This window comes from Bos mutus, chromosome 3 (assembly GCF_027580195.1).
Source record: "Bos mutus isolate GX-2022 chromosome 3, NWIPB_WYAK_1.1, whole genome shotgun sequence".
In the NCBI taxonomy this organism is placed as follows: domain Eukaryota; kingdom Metazoa; phylum Chordata; class Mammalia; order Artiodactyla; family Bovidae; genus Bos; species Bos mutus.
This window is the reverse complement of record NC_091619.1, coordinates 13,758,343-13,785,930: the sequence shown is the minus strand read 5'-3', so window position 1 is coordinate 13,785,930 and position 27,588 is coordinate 13,758,343. Positions and strand designations below refer to the sequence as shown.

Sequence of the window (27,588 nt, the reverse complement as noted above, 5' to 3'; positions counted from 1 at the left end):
GAATATGAGATCATTCAGGAATAGTATATAGAGTGAAGAGAGCAATATGCCAAGAAGAAAAGAGTAGAGAGTAGGAATGGGAAGAAGAGACCGGGAAGGAGACAGAGAAGGAATGGTCAGAGAAATAATAGGTGCCAGAACAGTGTGGTATCCTGAAACCAAAGGGAACAGAGTTTAAAGACATGTTAAAAAAGTAGACGGACAAGAGAACCAGGATTGAAAAATGTTCAAAGGATTTGGTAACTGGGAGGTCAACGCTGACCTTAAGGAAAACAGTTTGAGTAGTGAGGTGGAGGCAGGAACTAGACTTCACTGGGTTGGGGGTGCATGGGGGGTAACACAGTAGAGACAATAAACACAGATTACTCAAGGGACAGCCAAGAATGAGACTGTAGCCTAATTAACTCATTTATAGTGGGTGTCAGAATCAAGCTGAAGTCTGTGTGGCTGACCCCAAAGCTTGTGCTTATAATCACTTCACAACAAGCTGCTCCACAATCAAAGGTACATGTGGAAAACATGGCTTTAAACAGGAGTAAGGGGCACCTTATCTTCTGACATGGGAGGAAAGGAGTTGGGAATGGTCATGGACATAGACAACTGCTTAGATTAAGATGTAGAAGGAGCTCACACCTTTTGGCCTCACTTTTGTTGATCAAGTAGGAGGCAAGGTCATCTGCTAAGGGCAGGAGAGGTGAAATTGAAAAAAGGGGCTTTGAAAAGAGTGATTAAAAACTCAGAGAAATTACGAAGGGAAGGGAACAAGGAGCTGATTAAAGAAAAAAAAAAGAATCAATGACCTAAGGGTGTCCATAAACTCAAGGCATCAGCAATCTGCACATATGTGATTTTCTACGAAAGCCTTCAGGCTCATGAGTTCAGTTCAGTTCAGTTACTCAGTCGTGTCCGACTCTTTGCGACCCCATGGACTGCAGCACACCAGGCTTCCCTGTCCACCACCAACTCCCAGAGCTTACTCAAACTCATGTTCATCGAGTTGGTGATGTCATCCAACCATCTCATCCTCTGTCATCCCGTTCTCCTCCTGCCTTCAATCTTTCCCAGCATCAGGGTCTTTTCCAATGAGTCAGTTCTTTGCATCAGGTGGCCAAAGTACTGGCTCCTGAGTTAGCAGTAGACAAACTACAGCAGTGATCCAATTGTGGACTTTACACGCAGGCAAAGAAACAAGTGAATATGAAGGAGCTTGGATCCATGATTTTAGACCAAGTAGAAAAGGAAGAGGGTGAATAGATTAGGACAAAATACCCCTAGACTACTTATGAGATCCTTTGGCTATTTTAAATCATTACCAGTGGAGACATTTAAATTCATAGTTTAGAGGCAATATTTAAATGATTTCTGAAGTCATGACTGCAGTTGAAGTTAGGCATTTAAAGAGCAGTGTATATGGTGAGATGTATAATAAAAAAAAAATATTTCATTAAGATCACTCTGAAATGGGACTTTAGACAAGAAAAAGAAAACAAATGAAATTGATAAGTCTATATGAGGGGGCAGGAAATGGGAGAAAAAGAGAGAAGAGATATGCACCTTTATATTTCATTGTGGCTTCCTTTCATATTGACAAAAAAAGTGTAAAGACTTTTACACAACTAATATAAAAAAATACCAGGAAAATTCAAGAAGTCCAGGATTAATACAAATTCTGGCAAGATTATACAGGATCTAAAAAGCATGCAAAAGGGAAAAGCAACTTTAAACATTTTGCAAATAAAACAAGAATGTGCACTGCATTTATTCAAAAAAGAGAATATTTTTGAAATTGTGCAGTCTTGACCTTGAGCCTTAGAGTGTACTTTGGAACTGATAAGTCTTATAACTGTAGAGAAGGCTGAAAACAGAGGTTAGATAACAGTTGCCGTCACAAAAGATAACTCCTAAATTGAAAATTAGCTACAGATTAAAAAAAAAAAAAAAAAGGCCATTAGCAGGATAGTTTAAAGAACTGACTAGAAAAAGATTCCTTTCTTGGATCATTTATTTACATTTTTATTTAACAAATATTTATTGGTGTCTAATATGTACCAGGTCTTAAGGGTAAGGGTGAACAAGACAGCATGGACACTGTCTCAAGGTTTGTAATCTATGGAGGAGATGGACAAGGAATTATGAAACAATGCGATAGTGCTACTATAAGGGAAATGGGCAAAGGGTACTAGGAAAACATGTCAAGGGATATCTAGTCCAGTCTGGAAGAGGTTTTATGGATATCCATGTTGAGAAACAAAGGCTGAGTAGGAGTCAGTTGGGAGAAAGAAGGAGTATGGGAAAAAGGTCCAGAAAGAGAACAGACTGGCGGAAACCTGGAGGCATGACAGCATGGCCAGGTTAAGGAACTAAAAGAAGTTCAGTAAGGCTAGTGTATTGGAGGAGGAAATGGCAACCCACTCCAGTACTCTTGCCTGGAAAACCACATGGATGGAGAAGCCTGGTAGGCTATAGTCCATGGGGTCGCAAAGAAATGGTTAAGGCCAAGGCTGAAGAGGTTAAGAGCGGAGTCTTCATCATAAGAGACCACATAAGCCAATTAAGGATGTGAACTTTATCCTGTGGAATGATGAACAATCTCTATACCAAGATGTTGCCTGGGGTGAACCAGCTTCAATATATGATCTCTGATTTCAGATTTCCTTTCAAATAAATCTTTCAGTTCATATAAAACATGAAAAATGAGGGGGAGATGTTTCTAAGGCAATCACACCTCTCCAGAAAGGTGCTTTTTATTAAATATTTATTAGGCTTCTACTACAAGAGTCCCTTGGACTGCAAGGAGATCCAAACAGTCCATTCTGAAGGAGATCAGCCCTGGAATTTCTTTGGAAGGAATGATGCTAAAGCTGAAACTCCAGTACTTTGGCCACCTGATGCGAAGAGTTGACTCATTGGAAAAGACTCTGATGCTGGGAGGGATTGGGGGCAGGAGGAGAAGGGGACGACAGAGGATGAGATGGCTGGATGGCATCACTGACTCGATGGACGTGAGTCTCAGTGAACTCCGGGAGTTTGTGATGGACAGGGAGGCCTGGCGTGCTGCGATTCATGGGGTCGCAAAGAGTCGGACACGACTGAGCGACTGAACTGAACTGAATACAAACACAGAAAACAAAAAAAACAACCTAAGATTTAGTTTACTTTAAACTCCTAAAAGGAACTGTTTCTGTCATGTGCCACTTGAAAAAAAGAGCAATTAAAGAAAAATACCTTTAGTTAGTGGAGAAATGAGGTAGGGGGGAGATCAGTAATTAGGTAGTCTGAGCTTCTACAAATTTTAACAGTTGGCCAATAAATACTTACTGAGCGTCTGCACTTGGAGGGAGGATAGAGCTATTAAAAAGATAGGGTCTCAAAAAAAGTAAATTCATAAATAAATGAATACATAAATGGTATCAGTGCTATGATAAATGCTGTGTAGAAAATAAAAGAGTAACTCAAAAAATTTACATAGTAAAAACAAAAAGCTCACTAGACGAAGTTTCTATAGAGCAGGGACAAGTCAATGTCTTATTTAGCTATGTATCCTCAGAACTTTATATAATGCTCCATAAACGTGTTTGTTGACTGTACGAATGAATGCAGATGGCTAATCTTCATTAGCCATCGAATGAAGCCATTTCTTCCACGAATGAAGGAAAGAGGGTCAGAAAAAGATCCGAAAGCGTGGCCGAGAGGATACACGTTGGAGGTATTAACAAACGAAAACGGATACTTAGATCTCTGAAGTGACGGCGGCAAATTCCTCCGCATCCGGATTCAGAATTTGACAACTAACCTCACGTGTCCCCAGGAGCCAGCCGGATTGGCGAGTCGCACACTCTGCACCCGGAACCACACTCTTCCCTAATCCATGGATCAGCCGCGTAGTCTAGAGCTTCGGGGCGCTTTGAGGACAGCTCCCTTCTCGCGGCACCGGTTCTGAGCCCTAAGGCCACCTGACCTCTCCCCAAAGTGGAAAGGAAACCGGGAGGTGGGGTAGGATGGGAGGAGGAATGGAGTATGAGTGGGGGCGCGGACGGCCGCGGGACTCCTCCTGACAGCGAGGGAGCAGGGAGCCGGACGCAGCAAATCCCATACCCTCTCGGAGCTCTGAGCACGGATGAGGCAGGCACTACCCGCAGGCGAGAAGGGCGAGACTCCGGGCCAGCCCGCATCACCGAGGCCTGGAGAAGACGACTCGGGAGACAGGCTGAGGAGTCCAGAGGCGGGACGCGGTGGCTCACCTGGGAAGTAATCATGATGCTGGAGTCGATCAGGAAACTCATGGTGAAGAGTAACGAGGGCTCGTGCCTCCACTTTCCCCGAAGCCACAGCACTATAGGCCACGGGCCCCCCTCACACAGGCGGCAGTCGCCCGGGGGCCTGGGTTCGCCAGCCCGACGCCATCAAGCTGCGCCCCAGCCAGCCAATCAGCAACTACGTCCAGCGCTTCCCGCCTCGGGCTCCGAGTGGGAGGGACGCTGAGGAGCTGAGAGCGGGGGGCGGGACCAGGGGGGGCGTTCTGGGGGCGGGGATTAATTAGAGGGGGCCTGGCCAAAAGGAGCAAAGTACAACAACGAGGTCTGAAAATTCTAAAGCAGTTGTAATGCAGGATAGCATTTCCACTTCTGAGGCTAACGGAGGTGCGGCCTGAGATAACATCTTATTTTAATTCTCTTTTATAATGGTGAAAGTGAAGTTGTTCAGTCGTGTCTGACTCTGCGACCCCATGGATTGTAGCCTACCAGCTCCTCCATCCATGGGATTTTCCAGGCAAGAACACTGGAGTGGGTTGCCATTTCCTTCTCCAGGGGATCTTCCTGACCCAGGGATAGAACCCGGGTCTCCCGCATTGTAAGCAGACGCTTTACCATCTGAGCCACCAGGGAAGTCCTTATAATGGTGAAGTTAATAATAATGGATTATACCACAAATCATGCGTTCTACATGTCACAACTTGGCTTGGGTCCACAAACAATGGCATAAAGAGGGAAGAATATAAAGGCAGGTTTTAGCACATACAGCTAATCAAGTAAATTTATGATTCTTTTACCACACTTTTGAGAGGCAAATAGATGTATTGGAGCATGCTCAGAGGTGAGTCATCAGATAAGGACAGATGAAAGGAATTGAACAAAGAAGGCTCAGGTTCATTGACAGTTGTCTTCATTTGAAAGAATGGATAGAATTGATATGGCCTCAAAAGATATTTGTAGGACAAAGGAGTTAAACGAACATAGATTTAATTCAAAACAAGGAATAATTCTTTAAGAGTCTGAAGATGAGTTATTTTAGGAAATAGTTGCCCCACTCATGTTGGAATTGCTCAAATGTAGACATAATCACTACTTCATCCATTCAATACTCATTTCGTGAAGGCTTAATGGCACTGCTGTGGAGCTTATCCTTTTCCACCAGGCCTCTACCTAGTCCGTGAAGTCCCTATAATCTCATCCTGAAGCTGTCCCCAGTTGAAGGCCATCACCCAATGTGAGACTGGCTGCATTCAAGGCTGCAGTCAATACTTGGAAGTCAGTACTTGCAACTTGGACCAGAGTGTTTAGTCTACTACAGTCTGAATCACTGAGACTCAGATTTATTACACACAAGGAAATGTATCTTACTTTCTTAGACTTGAATGCTACTCATACTAAGCAGCCCAAACACCTCTCAGACGTCCTGTCCCCAATCCAGAAGGCCAGGGAGCAGTGGAGACATCCCTACTAAGGGAGAGTCTTAGCTAGAGAACTTTGTGTCCCTGGCTACATCTATCAGGGAAGAAGTAGCATCTGTGAAGCAGATGATGAGTTAGACTCTCACCTATCAAGGCTGTGTGATAGTGCAGAATGCTGCGTTAGCCTATCAAGGCAAACAGTTTACCTTAGTGGCTTACTGGAATGCATGGTGAGGATCAGGGTCTCAGTGAAGCTTGCAGCAGAAAAAGGTATACAAACCCACTAGCCCCAGGACTGTGTAAAGCTTTGAAAGACACCATTCAAAATTCTATGACAAACCTTGACAGCATATAAAAAAGACATTACTTTGCTAACAGAGGTTCATCGAGTCAAAGCTATGGTTTTTCCAGTAGTCAGGTATGGATGTAAGCGTTGGACATAAAGAAGGCTGAGTGCCAACGAATTGATGGTTTCGAACTGTGGTGTTGGGGAAGACTCATGAGAGTCCCTTGGACTGCAAGGAGATCAAACCAGTCAATCCTAAAGGAAATCAGTCCTGAATATTCACTAAAAGGACTGATGCTGAAGCTCCAATACTTCCACCATCCGATGCAAAGAACTGACTCACTGGAAAAGACCTTGATGATGGGAAAGATTGAAGGCAGGAGGAGAAGGGGATGACAGAGGACGAGATGATTGGATGGCATCACCAACTCAATGGACATGAGTTTGAGCAAGCTCCAGGAGATGATGAAGGACAGGGAAGCCCGGTGTGCTGCAGTCCATGGGGTCACAAAGAGTTAGACATGACTGAGTTACTGAAAAACAGAAACAATTCAAAATTCTCTCTACTGTTAACACCTTTGTCCAGGTCAAGGACTGATGTGGGTGATCCAAGGAACTGCTACCCCCTGCTTTTGATTTTAGAATGTCTCCAAAAATCTTCACACTAGATAAACATCCATGTGACTGAACTTCTTTACAAGTTGGTCACCACTCTTCCAAACCTTCTTGGCTATGCGAGTTGGTTCTTTCTTCTTATCTAGCCTCATTTTGGATGTGTTGACCCTGGTGTTGACCTAGTGTGCACTTAGGATGCCTTGTCCAGGGCTTTGGTTGGTTCAGATGAGTCAGAGGTAGTTCTGAATCAAGTGGCATCTTTACCTCAAATCTTGTTCCTCCTTAGTTTATTCTCTGCACAGTATATGGAGCAATCTTAGAGAATGTGACTAAAAATGCAATGAAAGTGATGGTATGTGATTTCCAAACCTAGGTCATAAAAGACATTGAAGCATCTGCCTTAATCTCTTGATTCACTTGTTCTAGGGGAAACCAGCCACTGGTTCATGAGGACACTCAAGCAGACCCATGGAGTGGCCCAAGTAGAGAGATACTAACTTGCCAGCACCAACCTTCTGTGTCACATAACCACGTGAATGGGTGGATCTTACCTCTTCAGTCAAGCTTCAGATGACTGCAGACTTTGTCAATATCTGACTGCAACCCTATGAGAGACCCCAAGCTGCTCCAGAGTTCCTGACCCTCAGAAGCTATAAGAGATAATACATATTGTTGTTTCAGGGGCTCCCAGGTGGCACTAGTGGTAAAGAACCCATCTGCCAATACAGGAGATGTAAGAGACATGGGTTTGATCCCTGATCGGGAAAATCCCCCTGAAGAAGGGCATGGGAAACCATTCCAGCACTCTTGCCTGGAAAATCCCATAGACAGAGGGGCCTGATGGGCTATAGTCCACGGGGGTGCAAAGAGTTGAACACAACTGAAGCAACTTAGCTGGCACACATGCACGTTGTTGTTTCAAGCTGTGAAGTTTTGGAGTGATATGTTACAAAGCGATAGATAACTAATACATGAATCATCACAGACTACATTTTTTACTAAATATTTGCATGGCATAGCCTGAGGCTCTGTCTTTGTAACCTTTTTTTTTTTTAATTTATTTATTGGTTTGCATGTGCAGGTCTTAGTTGTGGTATATAGCTGCGGCATATACCACAGCTATATTTGATCCCTGACCAGGGATCAAACCCAGGCCCCATGCACTGGGAGCTCAGACTTTTAACCATGGGGCTGCCAAGGAAGCCTTCAATCGTTGCAACCTTTGATTTTCATTTCTTCACCACTCACTGTTCACCTGTCAAGCTAAAGCCACATATCTTAGGGTTTTGTTATAGCTACATCTAACCTCAATTTATATAAAGATACTGCTAGGCCCGATAACAGATAAATCTTGAGATCTCAGAGAATTAATACAACACAAGTTTATTTTTTGTTTCATGTGAAATCCAAAAGTCTGATTCATGGGTATTGGAAGAGGTGTTGGTGGGGGTGGTAGTGATCCTCTAGTCTGTAGTCATTTGAAGACTGACTGCCATTGTCGACATATGGCTTCCAAGGCTGCTCTGGGTGATAACAGCCAGCAATTAGTCTGAAAATTTCTCTTTTTTTCCTGTAATTATGATAAAACAAGCCCAGTGCCTTAAACCTGGAATTCCTGGGACCTTCAAGGAAGCTCTTCCTCAGATACATTCCTTACAGTGTCAGCCTGCTCTGGTGCTGGGGCATACTTAGCCAATTATCTCTTTTCTGCCCTGGGAGTAGTATTCATTCATTCCCCAGACATTACTATGTTCCAGTCACTGTGCTAAGTACTGAATATTCAGAGATTATATAATAATATTGTCAGGCAAGTGTATTCTCCTCGGTTCTGTCTCATCACAACAAAGATTTGAAGTGACGATATGAAGTCTCTTTTTGAAGTCACTTTTGATAAGTGCTATGATCAAGTGTACACAAATATTAAGGGATCAAAAAGGAGGGAGCAACTCACTTTGTATAGGGAATTTTGTGAAATTTCATAAAGAAGAAGACAACTGAGTTGAATCTTGAAGGATGAGAAGGAGCTGATTACAGAAAAAAGGCTGGACAGGGCAGAGTCCTGAAATACTATGAAGTTCCTTCATCACTAAATGTCAGGCTTGTCCATATTGGGGACCAGCCAATGGCTCTGTAAGACTGGGGCATATGCATGTGTGGATGGATGTGGGAAATGAGGCTAGAAATGTGGGAGATGAGGCTAGGATGTGGTGTACCTACCAGTCAGAAGCTTGTAAGCAACAGGAATAATTTTGGCAACATTAGAAAAAAAGGAACTCTGGAGTAGCTTAGCAAACTGAAGAAAGGTTGATGAACCATGATCTGTAAAAAGAGGAACTAAGCATTTGCCAGAAATCTAGGTAAGCAGGGAACTAATTGTGAATCTCTTCAAGGGGTTCTGTCAAGATAAATGAATCCCAACTACGTTTCAGTCTCTGTTACTAGACTCAAGATTCACATTCCAGGGAGAGAGTGTATGACTGGCCCATTTGAGTTCAAACAAACAAAACTTGACCCATGATGGATTGAGGGCTCTCCTTTGGGGTCGGCTTGCCCTTCCGCCTCAAGGGTGTACTATCCTTTGTTTGCTGAATAAAACTCTGAGCTGTAACCAAAAGAAAAAACAGTGTTACTAAGAATCTCACCAAGATTATATCCAATTGAGGAAGCATAAATCCCAATAGAGATGTTATTAGAGCAGAAGGGAGAATAGATTCTGGGCAGGTAAAAACAGAGGTCTTCTCTAAGTGGGTTGTAGTCACTTACAAATGCTTTGTAAGTCATCTTAAGGAATTTAGAATTGGGGGTAAGCAATTGAGTCACTGAAGGATTTTAGGCAGAGAAGTGATGTGATAAATCTCAGGCAGAATATTTTGGCTGATTTTATTTGATGTATTTTTATTTGTAATGAATAACTTTACTTCTTTCTACAGTTCTCAATGACATAAGAGTGAACAAATCCTATTCTTTTGTCTCTTCTCAAATGGCCAAAGAAGTATATTTTGATTTTTCCTGAGATTTGTGTAGAATAAGAGAGGGGACAGACTGACCAAACTTCAACTAATAAAGAGAGTGTTCTTGTTCTTTCTGAATCAGATTCTCCTCCATTTCACCTAGCGGTGTGCTGGAGCTACTTGTACTGGCTTGTAAGAGTCATTTGCTAAATTTCTTGGAATTTTGTGAGCCAGTGCTAAGTAACAGTTATTAACAAATTACATAAATTTAAAAATGATATAAAGATAATACTCAAAGCTATCACTTCTTATTTTACTATTATTTATGCTCTTGATATTTATATCTATTGTATGATAGAAATATTTATAATGTTGTGCTATTGTACATCTCATCTCTATGTTCAGTGGCATTATGTTGGTGAGTTGAAATTGAATATGGTGGGAGAATATACACCAAGGAAATTGACAAACACTGCAAACCAGGGGCTCTTTACCCTGGAAAGAGCTGGTTGTTACACATTTACAAACTTACCACTGCCTCCCTCCCTTTTCCCCAGTGCTCTTGTTCCTCAACCCCTTAATTTCAAAGGAAGAACACCAGAAACTGGGAAGTCTGTTGACAGGGTAGCGTGGCTGACAGGGCAAAAGAAAACACAAAGACAGTGAAAAGTCAAGTTAGTTTTATTGTTTTGTAACAGTCTAACATGTGACTATTAGCTCTGACATAAAGATGTGGAAGGTTGGAGAATTCAGGACACAATCTCAGTAATGCCTTTGCCAGAGGTTTTCCCCAGGAAGTTTGTTTTGATTATGTTTCTTAGCTGAGTCTTCACTAATCCTGTTTCATAGATGAAAATTTTGCAGAAAAAGGCAATGAAGCTATCTACTTTTCTCTCCACATGACTTTATGAATTCTTCCAGAATATCCTTTGTTCTGGAGAACTTCCAGAATGCCTTGGAAGGAGACTGCAATGTAGCCCACTGTTCCCTCATTGGTCATATTGAGTACCACTCTCTCCAGACTTTGGGAGCAGCAATGTCTGGGATAGTGGAGATGACTTGTCTTTCATAAATATCTTTCCTGCTATTTAACTGTTGAACCTAGAAATTTACGTCCTTTTTCTCCTTTCTCCCCCAATTACATGCTTAGTTATCATACAATAATTACAAGAAGGGACAGTCTCCCTGCCTATTTCACTATCACTTCTAGGTACATACTTACTTTGCTTTACACATTGTATTTATGCTTAGAAGAGTTTCCATCCAACCAGGCAAATGTGTTTCATCTACACTTTGCTACTTTGGATTGTGTGATCATTTGCACACAATACACATGGTGGGGGGTAACTCAAGGTTAGGGGAAGGAGCTAGGAGGAGTTGGGGGTGGGTGGGAGGTGCTGTCTGAGTTGTCCGAGCTGCCTCAGGGACTCTCCTTAGGAACTACAGAAAAGCAGCTGTCCACACAAGTCTCACCCTGGGCCTTCCTCACGGCTTGGACTAAGAGCTGCTATATGCAGCTCTTCTGATTCTATGAACTTCCTTCTGCCTGCAGTAAGACTGCCCCAGGGCTGGTACAACTCTCCACAGCGGCCCTAGTGAGCTGAATCCTTCAGCACCACTTTCAGCAATGAATTTCATGCATGGTCAAAGATGTTCTTTTTTGCACTATAATTCTCAGGAATTCAAAACTACAGAAAAATTGACCTCCCCCATCACCCTCATTTTCTTCTTTCATTTTTACTCATTGGCTCAATTTTAACCAGTTGCTTAGTTTACAATCTGTGAAGCATTTGAAAGTGGTGACTGTTATTTCTTCAGTCAACATTTTAGAATAAGGACTTATGACAGATTTGGATAAGACCTTCCCCCCTTTCATTTCCCAATAAGTGAATTAAAAAATCCCACTTATTTCTTCTAGTATGCTCCTAGTATTTCTTGCATATCAATTCACTGGATCTGTCCCATGGAGGAGGGACAGAACTTATTACCCACAATTTACCTAAGGGAAATTGCCATATGGAGTGAATAAATGACATCTTGGGGTTCCCAGAGTCAGAAAGGTACAGCCCACACTTCTGATTTGACCTTCAGTGTTCCCTGTGGGAAAATCTGATCCCCAGGTTGCACTGACCTTCAGGAATATTTGTCCAACTCTGTGTTGCATACTTCACGTGGGTGCCAAGTAACCGAGTCATGATGAAAAGCAGACAGGCCTTTGTACGATGACCCAAATATGAGACCCAGGGATTACCAGAGCCAAGCTTGAAACTTTCTCACTGAGCTTTGAAGAACTCTATCCTTCCTGGTCACAGATCTCTCCTAATGAAGGTGTTATAACTGCTACTGGGCAGTTAGTCCTTTGCTTCTGGAGAGAGCTGCACTTTTGATGGCCTGCTGTCCAATGCTTCTTTTTACTGGTAGTTCCACGTACCATAAAGGTTTAGTCTAACAAAGGCAGGACCAGGATTAGGATCGAGAGCTTGGCCTTAATGAAGCCCAGGGATGGTGATAATCCTGAGTCATTCATAATTATTTGCCTCAGAATAGATGCTGAGGGATCCAGATGTACGGGGTAAGGTCCTCCACAGACACACTGCTGCCTGTGAATGGAACCTGACAGCAGTTGTGTGCAGCTTAAGATGGAGCGTGAAGGAACACTTTCCCCAGGTAGAAAGTAATTACCCTTCTGTCCCCAGCTATGTCTCAAGGTCAGATAGGTTCCTACCAAACATATGGGGTCAAGATTCTGTTTTGAGTCTTCTCCGAGAAAACATCTCCAGAGTGTCCAGTCCACACCAAAAAGCTGTCACCAGAAAACTGCAAGGCAGGTCAGGAGGGTCAGATAGAAGCTACCCACCTGCCTTTCTTCTCAGTCTCCCTGCTGTTTGAGGAATCAGTCAGGCACCACTCAGCAGGGTCTAGAGTTGGCAGCCAACTCATTAATCCTTCTGATACCCCTGGAGGTAGGTTGGTGGCAAATGCTATCTCTAGTTTGCAGAAAGAAAACGGAGGTACAGAGAGGTTAAGAGACGACAATAACACAACTACTAAGTGGCAGAGAGAGAAAAAAAGAAAAATTCGTGGTCCCTTGATGCCTGGGTCTGTTTCTTCCGAAATAAGCTTCCTTGCTTGTTGGGAAGCCTGAGAGGGACAATGGCAACTTCCACGATAGTGGGGTAGGTACAGACTCTGAAGCAGGATGCCACTTTACTCAAGGAAATACACACACACTTAGGCCTTAGCCATGACAAGGAGAAAAGACCCTGATGCTGGGAGAGACTGAGGGCAGGAGGAGAAGAGGGTGACAGAGGACGAGATGATTGGAAGGCATCACTGACTCAATGGACATGAGTTTAAGCAAGCTCCGGGAGATGGTGAAGGACAGGGAAGCATGGCGTGCTGCAGTCCATGGGGTCGCAAAGAGTCAGACACTACTAATTGACTGAACAAACAAGACAAGGAGACCAGCAGCCTTCACCTACACATCTGCTACTGGTCCCAAAGAGCACCAGCACTTTTCACTTAGAAGAGGAAGCAATTGTTTTCTTTTCTCTTCTGGATTAGATCCTAGTCGAGATAGATACTTTACTCTGGTAGTGATCGAGCTGTTCTCGGGCTCTGAGTTTACATCTTCTTAAAATGGGTCTTCAGGAGCAAAACTGTAGGAGCAATAGTGCAGCCATTGGGGGCAGGGGAGTGTGATGATGCCCAGTTCTCAGGCGTGGGATTTTATTTCTTTCACCATCCAGAAGAAGCTCTGTTTGGAATAGCTTTGATGGAAAGGGGAAGGAAGATTCAGGTAGTAGCCAGAAAGCCACAGGTCCACAAGATAAATACACTTGTTCAACTGTCCACCGCCTGATACATTCCTACACTGAAAATTTGTCACTTTGAGTTAACCTAGGCAAAATACATTTTAGGCCTTCTCTTTTAGAATGCAAAATTTCTCTGGAGTAATTTATAAAAAAATCATATCTTAGAATGAATTTAATTTTTAGACCATTTTGCTTTAGGATGGAGCACCAAGGAGTGGGAATACTGTCACAGAGGAGGAATAGTTTTTGAGGAAGCTTTGGTCTGGAGAGCATATCTAGAATGAATATCTTAAAAGGAAGGTGGTAACCAGAGGTCAGCACAAGGGATTTGGCTTTTGAGGGGGATGGTGCTGGATGGGGGGGCGGGGGATACAATGAAGGCAGTTTTTCTGGGTCTCTGGGGTTCTCCTGTCCAGTTCCCTGTGATGTCAACTTGGTTTCTATCCCTCCTACCTTAGTCTTGGCACTGCAACCCATTAAGCATAGCTTTGGTTTAGATGAACCATCTTGGTTATCAATTTCTCCCTCTGCTTTGGGAACTGGTTGGCTCTAGTTAAAATTACTGTGTGTGAGAAATATGTAGTTATACCTGAGGATTTCCTCTGATTGGCCTCTACATATGCGGAGTGTTGGTTGGGGCACAAAGGGTAGAAGATCTTTCCCTTCAGCCTCTAGGTCCCTTCCAGGGATGAAGTCTGACCTGGGACTAGACAGGGACCCTGGCTGTTTGTGTTCCCAGTTTGTAAAAGGCTCTCCCTGGTGGCCCTCTGATGACTCTTTAGGTATACATCTTGTGACCGAGCAAGGCCTGAGGGCTGATTCTCCTCAAGACAAGCCAGAAGGAGGTATCGTCTAGCCCAGAGCTAGGTTTGTTCCCAGTCCCTGATAAAAGGAGGTGTAGATTTCAGGCTGAGTGTTGAAGCTACGAGAGGACAGGAAAGAAAGGGACCTTTTCTGCTTTAGGGAAGAAAACTGCAACCGGGATTTTTAAAACCTTTTCAGTTCAGGGACGGAGAAGGCAATGGCAACCCACTCCAGTACTCTTGCCTGGAAAATCCAATGGACGAAGGAGCCTGGTAGGCTGCAGTCCATGGGGTCGCTAAGAGTCGGACACAACTGAGCGACTTCACTTTCACTTTTCACTTTCATGCATTGGAGAAGGAAACGGCAACCCGCTCCAGTGTTCTTCCCTGGAGAACCCCAGGGATGGGGGAGCCTGGTGGGCTGCCATCTATGGGGTCACACAGAGTCGGACATGACTGAAGTGACTTAGCAGCAGTAGCAGCAGAAGTTCAGGGAGAGGGTATGGAGTCTTGTACTCCTTTTCTGATGGTGCCTAGTGCAGAATTCCCACTAATACAAGGGATGTAATTGCATCAGAACCCAGGGCTACAGTGACCCAAAAGAAAGGCCAGTGAGAACTCTGGACATCTCCTGGACTGATGATTGAAACTAAACACTCCAAAATGGTAAAATGAGGTTTGGAAGCCACAGAAATGAGTTGAGACCATAAATAATATGACCAATTCCATAGGAAAGCTGGGCTCACAAGTATAAGCTGAACTTGCAAATTGGTGCCTGGAAAATCCCATGGACGGAGGAGCCTGGTAGGCTGCAGTCCATGGGGTCGCTAAGAGTCAGATACGACTGAGTGACTTCACTTTCACTTTTCACTTTCATGCATTGGAGAAAGAAATGGCAACCCGATCCAGTGTTCTTGCCTGGAGAACCCCAGGGACGGGGAAGCCTGGTGGGCTGCCGTCTCTGGGGTTGCACAAAGTCGGACATGACTGAAGTGACTTAGCAGCAGCAGCAGCAGGTTAAATTTGGCTTGCACATTTTGAGGGGGGGGGTGCCTCACATGGCATATTTAAAACTTAGTTAGCAACGGTAAAAATGTGGAAAACTTCACCTGAACGTTTGGATTTCTGGCTTTTCTTGAAAAATCAGATGGCCAGGTAACACTGTCTGGTAATCGCTGCCTGAAACTGAGCAGCTGCCCTCTGCTCTCCAAATTTCACAGCTCCAGCCCTGGCATGGCATTAGAACAGGTGCACTTCCCCAATTTAAACCACTTCACGAATTAAACCGCCTGCATCCTGTAGGCTGTTAAGTTTGGGACCGCTGATATATGCCACACGGTGTCTGCTAGGGAAGTGCTGAGTTGATAAAGTTCAGCTGAGTTTGTAAAGTTGCCACAAGGCTGGTAAGAAGCCCTGAGGCAATCAGTTCTGATTGAAAGGCTTTCTATGGGGAAATGAGGATGAAAGCAGAATTGCCCGTGGCCGTGGAGAGGGCCAGGGCAGTCACGAGACTGGGAACTTTGATGGGACAATGGGCTTATCTGGGTAGCCTTTGTACCCGGGAAAGGCAGTTTCCTGGTTGTCTTGCATGCACGGTTCTATCACGGTGCCCGTCCAACCAGGGTGGGTGTGAGGGGAGGGAGAGAAGACTCAAATCGTGTCGGCAACTTTAGGTTTCATCTTGCCGTGTGTTAGCTCAGGCGTTTTCTTTCTCTCTTTGGCACCGCTTCACACGGTGAGATCATCTGACCTGGCCCGGCTGCTGGCTTTGCTCAGCCTGCTCAGGGGTCTGGTGTCGTCCCCTGGCAGCTCCGCACATAGCGAAGGCGCCTTCTCAGGCGTCAGCTCTTGCTTTGATACCTTCTCAGGCGGCGGCTCTTCTTTCTCAACCTCCTTCTCCACTTCGGGGGGCTCCACTTTCTCCACTTCCAGCACGGCCAGGGTCTCTTGGCCTTCTGTGCTCACTTTCTCTGCCTCCTCACTCTTCTCGCCCACCTCTGGTTCTGCGGCCACTTCTACGGGCTGCTCCTCCTCGACTCCCTCCTGGGCGCCCACCTGAGCGTAGGAAGGCAGGGTCTCCTGGTAGGCCCTGGACAAGTCTCCCAGGGGCCCCGGGCCCACCTTCTCCTCGAACTGACTGAAAGGCTTGGCAGAAAGGGGGCTGGCCTCTACCATCCCCACCTCCGTCAAAGGGAAATAATGGGACACGATTTTCTCTTCTTCGAGGAGCTGGTAGCCCTTGGCCTTCTGGATGGAGGAGACGGCAATGGAGTGGAGGGACTTCTCAGGAATCTCCCCCAGTGGCTGCTCCACTGGCCTCTTGAAGGCGGATCGGATTTTCTTCAGGCCCAGGTGGCTCATCTCCAGAATATTGAGGAAGAGGGACACGGAGGCCACGGACAGCATGAAGAGGATGAAGATGGTTTTCTCGGTGGGTCGTGACACGAAGCAGTCCACCACGTTGGGGCAGGGCCACCGGCTGCAGCGGTAGAGAGGCAGGATCCGGAAACCGTACAGGAAGTAGTGGCCCACGATGAAGCCCACCTCAAAGAGGGTCTTGAAGATGATGTGGCAGATGTAGGTCCTCAGCAGGGTCCCCTCCAGCCGGAACTTCTTGGTGCCTTTGCTGCTGCTGCTGCTCTTCTTGACGCTGCCCTGGTCCGCCGCTAGGGGCGCCCTCTCGCCGCCGTTGCCCGGAGACTGCTGGCTCAGCTCCTCGGCCTCGCGCTCCTTGCGCTTCTCCTCCATGCGGACGTGGTGCACCGCGTGCCCCACGTACACCAGCGACGGCGTGGAGACGAAGATGATCTGCAGGACCCAGAGACGGATGTGGGAGATGGGGAAGGCCTCGTCGTAGCAGACGTTCTCGCAACCTGGCTGCTGGGTGTTGCACACGAAGTCGGACTGCTCATCCCCCCACACGAACTCTGCGGCAGTACCGAGGATGAGGATCCGAAAAATGAAAAGCACCGTGAGCCATACGCGGCCGATGACAGTGGAGTGCTCATTCACTTCCTCCAAAATGTTCCCCAGGAAACTCCAGTCTCCCATGATTCACCTACCTACAGAAGGAGAAGGCAGAGCTGAGCGGCCACAGTGCAATCCACCTTTTTTTTTTCACTAACCCTCGGGGTACCTCCCCTTCATGGGTGGCTGAAACGGTCAGTGGGTAAACAGTATCTTTTGAGTGTTTCCTCAGTGCAGACTAGTACTAGTACTAGGGAACAAAAGAGGCATAAAAGAATCTGCTTCCACTGGCTTTATCATCTGTAAAATGGGTTCTCATTCACTTCACAAGCTGCCTGAAAGGATAAATGAGGCAGCGTCTGTATAAGCCTTGAATTACATATCAAATAAGAAATCATTGTTGATCTTAAATAGAAACTCATGGTTTCATGGATTTAAGTCAAGAACACAAGCTGAACTGAGGTTCATGAGGCATAATGCTGAAGACATATTCTAATTCATTGGTGTCTGCCCTCCCCCGCCCCCAGTTTTTTCCTATGTATGAAATTGCCTGTGGTCACCTTACTTGTGACTGTGTTGGGGTATACAATGATCGTATGTTGAAAGGGAAGTGGAACGAAACGTATTTTTTGAATATTTGCTTTGTTGCTGACCTTTGACATTACATTTTTTTCATTCAATTTGATACTGTGAGACCTACTCAATGCGTGTTACAGAGCCCAGCACATAATGAAAGCATGATAAATGTTTAACTAATTTGATTCTATCACATGAGGAAACTGAGGCTCTGAGAGTTTAAGTAAATTGTCCAAGATCAGGTAGCTAGCAGCAGTTCTTTCTGTTAGGTTCTTTTTGCCACCCCTTTGGGACTCATTGCCTGTGATTGGAGCTGTACAGTTCTATGACTCCTGTGCTCTTATTTATGTTTTCTCTACTCTAGGCTGAAATCTGGAAACCTTTCTTAATAGCTTTTCAAATTGAAGGTGATATATATATATATATGTACATATATATTTATTTTTATTTATTATCACTCTTTTAAATCCAAAGAATGCAGAGAGTGCTTTGGGAAGAAATCATGTCACAGGGTGAGAAAAGTCCGTTAAGATGGTTTTAATGTCCCACGGAGTGAAAAGGGTTTAGGGTCTGTAACATGTGGCTGCTTTAATAGAACTAAAATTTCATCTGTCAGAAAAAAAATGCCATTAAACACAATAGTATACAATGCCCCTAGCAATGCGATGACTAATGGACATGGGATTGAACTGATGGGGTGATGTGTGCAAACTGGGTCATTTGTCCAGTGCAAACCTGTGGTGCAAGCTGGTAATCTCTGAAAGACTCTGGTCAAAACCTCCACCTTGGCTATGTTCCTCTAGCTTGAACATCTTAAGAGTTGTGGGGTGTACTCATCACTGCCCTCAGATCAGGGCAAAAGCCCATGCTAGAGATGCTGGTCTGGGCTTCTCCAACCGAGCCCTACATTATAGGATCAGAAGTCCATGGGGCCAGAGGATATGCCCATGGCATTTAATGACAATGATATTTGCCAAACACTTGGATGAGTGATGAAATATGGTATCTTAAATTAAGTGGGAGTGTCATCTTTGGAGAGGGTAAACAAAATGACATCTGAAAGCTTTCTTCCAACCTGTAGTTTGGAGACTGGCCAGACAGAATTTGTGGCAGATACTGATGGCAGGGGTGAACAGTGACCAACCTAGGCTCTTGGCTATCTATTTTTTTTGGTGAAGAGTAGAGTTATTCCTCTTGGAGCCACAGAAACTTCCAGTTAGGCCAGGCATCTGCCAGCAGCTTCTCTCCTCATGGGAAGGTTAGAGCAGCTGTGGCACCCCCAACCATGACCCTGGCTTTGGGAAGAGTTCCTTTCGGGAATGGGGAATTGAAAGTGGGCAAGGGTTCTTGACTCAAAACCAGCTGTTCAGAATCCCAGTCACATGCATCTAGTGATACTACTGCCTTTAACACTCCTCAGGTGGCAATCAAATTTAGTTTTTGCCCTATGAAGAGTGGCAGCCATTCCTATTGCCTTCTGGAAGAAGGTGGGAAACAATCATGTAAACAGCTACGCGTAAATCCTACTGGTGACAGAGCTGGGAAAATCCAATATTTTTTAATCAACTAGTTCAATCTAAAATTCATGTCAAAACAATAATTTATGTGGTTTACTCCTGGGAGATCAAGTCTGGCTTTAATGAACTCTAACTGTCATGTTGCTAATGGCTTGTCCCCATTGATACATCAGCTCAGTTTGCAAGCTTACTTTTATTGTACCATATTGGTCCCTTTGAAATTTTGTATGTTTTTCACTCATGTACCCAACATGAATGTGTGTGGTGAGCACCAACTCTCAGGACTGTATGTCTACTAGTCTTGTTTCCTCCTTTTATTTTTTATTTATTTATTTTTTTGTTTCCCCCTTTTAGAGTCGAAAGCTCTTGGAGGACAGGGACCATTTTGTCTTTATCCTCTATGAACCATCATGACACAGAACAAAGACCTTACAGAGTGGGAGCTCCATAGATACCAGGGGATAGGATCAATGGTAATCATTTGAAATCTGAAATTCTCAATCCCTGAGTGCATGTAATACTAGTCTTACCTACAAGGAGCTCCAATTCCTAGGAACTTCAATCCTTTTTGCTGTGGCTAGCAGTGGGGAGATTGAAAACTTGCAAAGAAGTGGTAAATTCAAAAAAAAGGATGGTAAATGGATCCAGAACTAGTTATTTTGAGGTATTGTCTTATATAAAATTAAAGATATAAGCTGTAAGGCCAATAATTCTTGACATGTATCATGACACACATTCATGATATATAAAGACCCTCCTGACTACCCCATTCATAATTTCCAAACTAAAACCAGACAGAGCTGTGTCCTTCCACACCTCACCCTGCAATGCTAGGAATGTTTGACTGGTTTTCTTTCTTTTTTAAATGTCTATGTTACAGAATTTCTTGTATTAATGAAAAAAGAGAAACTATAATTGAGGACAAAATCTTTCCAATTCCATGCTGTTGAAACAGGCCAACAATACCATTAAGGAGAAAAGATTTAGAAGTGCTAAGGAGAGGTGCCCTGGATTCTTGACTTCTAAAAGTGAAAATTATAATTAAAGGAAGTCAGATAAGAGTAAATCTGGGCAAACTGTTTCATTGGAATGGCAAAATCTAAAGCAAAGGATTTCCCTTTGCTTCAAGGAGGCAACTCTCTCGTTTATTTTGCTTGTTAAAATCTATTACAGGTGGAAAATAAAGAGTTCGAGCCTCCACCCTCAAGCTATCCACCATAACACCCCACCAGAGGATTATGGTTTTAGGTAATGATTAAAATAATACCTTATGTTTGGGTAGCCCTTATCTATTTATAAATGGTACATTTTAGCATATCTTATTTCAGTTTCATAACAACGTGTGAACTAAGGCCAGTGGTCATCAGACTTGGATTTCAGAGACTAGTACAATAACAACAAAATAGGATACTGACTCCAACATATTGCTACTAACTCCTTATTTTGCCAAAAAACTTTATAAATTACTATAACTGCAGTCTTTTTTCACCATCATCTCATAAAAGGGGAATTTTAATACTATAAACCTAGATAGGACATAATTTTGGAATAAAAGACAGGCCTTGAAATCGAACACATTTAACTTGGTGAACAGTTTACTCCATTGTTTACTACATCACTGTCACATTTTAGTCATAGGCAGCTGAATAATTCATCTTGGACCAGAGCTGACAGGTCTACAGATGGATGGTTGAGAACCAGGGAACCTGGCATTATCAGCCCCATTTACCAGGATGGGAGATGGAGTGGGAGGGTAAGTAAGTCTCCCAAGGGAGCTCAGCTAGTGAAGGCAGAGCCAGGACATGAGCCGTGGTTTTCGACTTCAAGCCCAGGGTGGTTTTCAGGATAGCATAGCCTTCTTCTGGCTTTGAAGAGGCAGAACAACACATATACATCCGTGTTAACTAGTTCCATAAAAAGGATTAGAGGCCACTTACCACTGGAGTAGGAAATGGAAACCCACTGCAGTATTCCTGCCTAGAAAATTCCATGTACATAGGAGCCTGGAGGGCTACAGTCCACGGGGTTGCCGAGTCGGACAGGACTGAGCAACTGAGCAAGCAAGCAAGCACCACTCCGGTGGGTAAGGCAGTGTAAATGTGCCGCCACGTTTCTCGAGCAGCCCCTTTAACCACCAGCTGTCAGAACCTGCTCCCAGGAAGATCTTAGCGGTGCTTAACAAACCCATTCCCGTGCTCCAGTAAATACTCCAACATGGAAAATGCTGAGCATGAAGCCTCTCCTACCCCCACAGCACTCAACAGATATTAACATCACTGCTACTTCTATGGCAGAGTTTGAGTGAAAAAGTACAGAGAACTTTCATAACCTCAAATACATGGTTTAGATCCCTCGGGCTACCTGGGGGCATGTTAATTCATTCTGATAAAAGAAAGGCCTTAGAAAGTCAAGTTGTAGTTAGAATTTGGACATCTCTGCCACCACCCCACCTTGTCCCTCCATTCTCGCATTTCTTTCCCTTCCAAACCTCTGCCAACTCTTAGGCTAATTCCAAGGTTTTTGGAATTGAACTCTAAATCCAGCCATCCTAATCCAAGACTGAACATTAGTGGCAACCTTTCTCCTTTTGGAGAATTCCAGAAGTAGCCCTTAGATTAGGCTGGGAAAGAAGTGGGGGATGGGAGGGGTTGGGAAGCCTTCAAGCTAATATCACCCAGGGTAAACTTGCCAATAGGAGTAGGATCTCCCGGAGAGATATGTGTTCTCTTCGTCTCTTGGTGCTCAGCGGTAAAATGGCAACTTTGGCCTCTTTCCTTTGGCACCTAAAAGCCCACCTCCCACTTCTCTACCCCGCCCCTACTGTGCTGCACGACTGAGCAGATATGACTGGATTGACCCTGATGGGTAGGTTTTACTGTCCAGCAATATTTTAAGCTCCCAGCCAGACAGCTTTTATGAAAGGAGGGATGTTTGGAAAACAATAGGCGAGAGAGAATGGGAGAGCTGTGTTAGGCATTGAGGGGAGGAGAGTGGGGAAAAGCTGATGTGGGAAAGCTTAGCCGGGGCTTCTGCAGCCTCCAAAAGTTTCTTTTAGCAGCAGACTGGCCCTCCACAACAGGAGATCTTTGACTTCTCTCCAGAGGACATAAGCCCTGGGCATATTTTCCCAGCACCTTATCGTGGGCTTAGAGAATCTTAGGGATGTAGGGACAGTCAGAGGTCACGGAGTCAGATGGGGCCAAAGCCACTCCAGAAAGAGTAAACTTGATCCCTTTAAAGGATGATATCTCATCTTCCATTGGTGGTTTGTTCTTGTGTCTCATAACTTTCAGCAGGGCAGTCTCCCTCACTGGAAAGGAGTCTTAACACTCCAAAGAATTCTGGCACCATTTGTCAAGGTAATGATGTTTCCCACTTTGTTTCACTCATAAATACTTTTAAGAAGCTGAAGAATCAAGGGGAAGAAAGCTGAAGAGATGTCAGTGAGAGTTTTAGACTTTAGTGCCTCCATCTGTGAAATGGGGGTTTGATAGTTTTGCCCACCAAGAGAATGTTGGATGAAACACGAATATGACTGAAGGAGGAATGATGCTTGGGAAGCTAGCGCGGAGCGCTTGAGTGCATGTTCTGTGCCTCTCTGAGCCTGCTCCCTTTCCACTATTGCACTGCTATAATGGTAAAATGGTTGTTGTGACCACATTTTCCAAAACAAAAATTGGGGCATTTTATTCTACAAACTTACTTGCGGAAAAATAGAGCAAAATAGTTGAAACTGGAATTGTTTTAAGAAATCTGCAATGTGTGATTACTAAATCAAAGGCAACTTTGAGATTAAGCCAGGGGGGAAAAGGGCACTTGCCTCAGCCACACTCCTTATTTCCTGTCCTTTCTGGTGTCATGGGCATATTGCATTTTATTTTTCAAGTCCTAGGCATACTTTATTTTTAATCTCACAACAAACCACTGCAGTAGGTGTTCTTAGTTTGGTGGTGTTTAGTTTCTAAGTTGTGTCCAACTCATTGTGACCCCATGAACTGTAGCTCTCCAGGCTCCTCTATCCATGGGGTTTCCTAGGCAAGAATACTGGAATGGACTGCCATTTCCTTCTCCAGCATATTGCATTTTGATGGTGGCAGTTTGAAGGAGGAGAGTTCCAAGGTTGTGGGTCTCAACTTCTACTTTTATTAAAATGTTCACTAGCCCACAGCCTTATTTTCTCTAGAATTCTGATTTCTTTCCAACTTCTAGGTTTAAGGGCCCACAGTGATTGAGATGATGCCCTCCAGGGAATCCCTCTGTTGAAAACAGCCAGTCATGGTTGTTCCCAGTATCAGTAAGGCAAGAAGATGGAGTAGAGAGGGAAAGAAACCCAATCATTCTTTCTTTTGAGAACATTCAGTAACTGTTGATTCCTGACGCTTGTGTTTTCCCCGAGACATCCCAGAACTTTCAAAATGAACTTCACTCACTCAGGGCATCCCGGCCCAGTTTGGCTACGTGCTGGGGTGGCCCCATCTCCTGACATCATTGTGTGAGAGATGATAGTAGAGCATGTGCTTGCATCTGGAAAAACAGAGAATGTCCACATCGCTCTGAACCAGTCAGTCTCTCCAGTTTGGAGGAATCCAGTTTTCTAATTGAGCACTTTCTTTGCTTATTTATTCTGTTGACACTGAAGACGCTCTACTAATAGTGCCCAATTGATTAAAATATATTTGTTGGCAGCTGCAAAGTCCTTGAAAATATAAACACTTAATCCCAAACCTCTTGAGGAATGTTTTGAAAGACATGCGGAGAGAGACTCATCTTAGCTGTTGCTGAGAGATGGGCGGCCTAATCCTAAAGGAATCAGAATCAGTTTCTCACGTCTTTCAGAGGGATGTTTTCTCATGATGGCCCTATTATCTCATTGGATGTAAATAAATCTTTAAAACATGGCACATAACCACATTCAAATGCAAATTCCAATTTTTTTATATTCCATAATTATTTAGAATAGATTATCAACATTTTAAATAATTCAATGGTGGCATTTTTCTACTAGTGTGCATTTTTGAAACAGCGAAGCAGTTACATGTATGCAAAGATTATGGGGTTTGTAGTCAGGAGACCTGGCTCTGGGTGTGGCTCTTCTGCTTCTTGCTTGTGGGCAGTTTATTTGGCTTCTCCAAGTCTCAGTTTTCTCATTTGTGAAATAGACAGGATAATACCTGCCTTTTTGTTTGGTAAAAAGAACGTTTTATAATGATGGTGGCTACTTATCTAGCCCATGCAATGCTGTGATGACTTGTTGGTCATCTTTGCTGTGATCTCTTCTTGCTCCGAGTATGGCTGTGTCCTGCACTCCTGGGACCTGAGTTGGTTTGTTTCAAAGTGTACCTTGATCAAGGTCCAACACTCCCCTGTTCCTGCAGGAAGTGTCAGAACTGGGAAAGACCAGAAGAGATCACTGACTCCAAATGCCTTCATTTTATAGATGAGGAAACTCAGGCTTGGTGTGGAAATGACACTCTGATGTTTTGTTGCAGCTCTGAGGTTCAGGCACTGTCCATGGCTCTGGTGCCTCCGTGTCTCATATAAGCAGAGGGTTCTTTAGGGAGAAGCAGGTGAGCTTGGGCATGAGTAGAAGGGCAGGTGGTTACATGGGCCAGAGGAGATCGTCCTCAGTCAATCCCAGTGACTGCAGTTGGGGGACATGTATCTCCTCCCCTCTGGGCTTCCCTGGTAGCTCAGATGGTAAAGAATCCACCTGCAGTGCAGGAGACTCAAATTCGATCTCTGGTCTGGGAAGATTTCCCTGGAGAAGGGAATGGCTACCCGCTCCAGTATTCTTGCCTGGAGAATTCCACGGACTTCAGTGGAATGGACTACAGTCCATGGGGTCTCAGAGTTGAACATGACTGAGAAACTAACACACACACACACATCTATTCCCTTCCAGCTGCTAAGGTGTGAGAGGGAATGAGCCTCTAAGAAACCTAGGATCAGACCTTGTGGGTAAATTGGGTCCCTTTCCTGAGTGTCTTAGTCCTGGCTCTGAGTTAGTGGGCAATATTCAGAGATTCATTCAAAAAGTATTTGTTAAGCTCCCACCCTCTGAGATGTTTAGGACACATTGGTGAATAAAACAAAGATCCCTGTCACAGCAGAGCTTATATTTTGTGCGGGAGGCAGGTAATATTCATTAAATACAATAAGCCAGGGAATCACATAGTAGATTAGAAGCTGATAAGTGCTGCTGCTGCTGCTGCTGGTAAGTCGCTTTAGTCGTGTCCGACTCTGTGGGACCCCACAGAAGGCAGCCCACCAGGCTCCCCCGTCCCTGGGATTCTCCAGGCAAGAACACTGGAGTGGGTTGCCATTTCCTTCTCCAATGATAAGTGCTACCAAATATGAAAAAAATATGACCGGGTCGGGGGATTGGGAGAGCCAGAGGAGGGGAGGTGGTACTGACACAGAACTTACTGAGAACATAAGGTTTGAGCAGACTATAAAGAAGGTCTGCTTTGAAGGGATGGAGCCATGGGGTATTGAGGGAAGGCTGTCAGCCATAGCAACAGGCCCGAGGGGCTGAATCAGAGCAGGCAAGGACAGAAATTGTTGGGAAATGTAATTTTTGTCTCTTGATTATTTGTCCACATATGGTTTGTTCACTTGCATGTCTTTAAAACTACAATACCACCAAAAGATGAGATCCCACAAGGCATCCAATGTGCAAATTTGCCCTTCCTTTCCATTACACACTTAAGAAAAAATTTTTTTAATTTCAATTTTTTAAAAATTTTAGTATAGTTGGTTTACAATGTTGTGTTAGTTTCGGGTATACAGCAGAGTGATTCAGTCATAGTCATACATACATATAAATCTATTTTTTTGCAAATTATTTTCCCTTATAGATTTTTTAAAAACTTTTTATTTTATATTGGGATGTAGTTGATTTGTGTGGTTGTGTTGGTTTTAGATGTATAACAAAAAATGATTCAGTCATATATATATATATAAATAAATTTTTTTGAGATTATTTTTCCTTACAGATTTTTAAAAACTATTAAAATTTTATATTGGAATATAGTTGATTTATACAGTTGTGTTGGTTTTAGGTGTATAGCAAAGTGATTCAGTCATACATACATATAAATCTATTTTTTTCTGATTATCTGCCCTTATAGGTTTTAAGAAATTAAAAAAATTTTATATTATACTTGATTTACAATGTTGTGTTAGCGTCAGGTGTACAGCAAAGTGATTCAGTCGTCATACTTTTTGCTCAGCTGTCACTCTGCCTGGTGCTGTGCTGGGAACACAAAGATGCATAAGGCACAGGCCCCGATGGGATGCTACCGTATGTATATCTGCTCAAGGAGACGGGACCATGGGAGTCTGGTCTGCCAGCCCCCACAGGGCAGAGCAGGCCTTGGGGTGGGGCCTCCATCTTGTAGGAGACTGAATAGCCATGATGCCGAGGCTTGGAATGAGACTGTGTCAGTGTTGCCACTAGCACACGGCCTAAGCTTGTGTCAGTGACTTCCATGTCTCCGCCTCAGTTTTTTCTTATGAAAAATGAGAACCCATATGCACTGAAAAAGAGTTGCAGTGATTAAATAAAGCAACGTGCGTAAAACTGAGTTCAGTATTTGGCGTTCAGGAAGCTCTTGATAAATGTGTATATTAGTTGCTCAGTCGTGCCTGATTCTTTGCGACCCCATGGACTGCAGCCTGCCAGGTTTCTCTGTTCATGGAATTCCCCAGGAAAGAACACTGGAGTGGGTTGCCATTTCCTCCTCCAGGGGATTTTCCTGAACCAGGGATGGAACCCGGGTCTCCTGCATTGCTGGCAGATTCTTTACCATCTGAGCTATCAGGATATATATTCCCACTGTTAAGAAGAAGGTTTGGATACTGTTGGAATGAGGTCAAGGGACCCTTGCTTCACCAGCACTGGGATCAGTACTTGCTGCCTCTTGTTTTCCACATGGCCCTCTCTGTGCCTCCTCCGTGGTGAGCTTGGTTGTCAGACAGAAATTCTTCTTCATCACAGCTATTTGGCTGAAGTTCAAGGGCTCCTGTGCCCTGAGGGGCAAAGGGTTGGGTGGAGGGTGGATCTGGGGCACTTTCACTGGGGAGAGGATTTCCCTCACAGACGCACAGACGAGCTGTCAGGACAAGGCCGGGCTCTCTATTGAGCAGAGCAGCTCATGCATGAGAGCAGATTGTGCCAGTTCTATAGAGCACGATCCTTCAGACCAGCTTCTCCTACTAACAAAGTTATCTTTCCCAATCTGCTTAGGCAGAAGAGGGACACACTTCCTGTCCTTATGCTGAGCACACAGAGCAGACAGGACTCAAGCCAGGGCCGGGGCTGGGCCTGGCTCTGAGTGTTTCTTCTCATCTCCTCCCCTCTCCCTGCTCAAAGTCTTGGGCTCTCC

General features: G+C 44.3%; 2 protein-coding genes across 5 annotated transcripts in view; both read right to left on the bottom strand.

Moving 5' to 3' along the window:
* Positions 1 to 4,442, bottom strand: part of GPR89A (G protein-coupled receptor 89A) — a 66,722-nt gene extending 62,280 nt beyond the window's left edge. For 2 of the 4 annotated variants that reach the window (XM_070367004.1, XM_070367007.1), the window contains exon 1: positions 4,242 to 4,442. In XM_070367004.1, coding sequence (XP_070223105.1) covers positions 4,242 to 4,283 — 42 coding nt within the window. In that variant the 5' untranslated portion in view covers positions 4,284 to 4,442. The remainder of the gene's footprint in view (positions 1 to 4,241) is intronic. The other 2 variants (XR_011463518.1, XM_005898506.3) reach the window with 2 other exon arrangements.
* Positions 4,443 to 10,261: 5,819 nt separating this feature from the next.
* On the bottom strand, positions 10,262 to 17,192 carry GJA8 (gap junction protein alpha 8). Its single transcript, XM_005898504.3, has one exon. It carries the CDS (start codon positions 17,190 to 17,192, stop codon positions 15,870 to 15,872), a length of 1,323 nt encoding a protein of 440 aa, XP_005898566.1. The 3' UTR covers positions 10,262 to 15,869.
* Between the last annotated feature and the right edge of the window lie 10,396 nt (positions 17,193 to 27,588).

Coding starts and splice junctions, on each gene's coding strand:
- GJA8 (XM_005898504.3), bottom strand. CDS start 17,192: ATGGGAGACTGGAGTTTCCTGGGGAACATTTTGGAGGAAGTGAATGAG.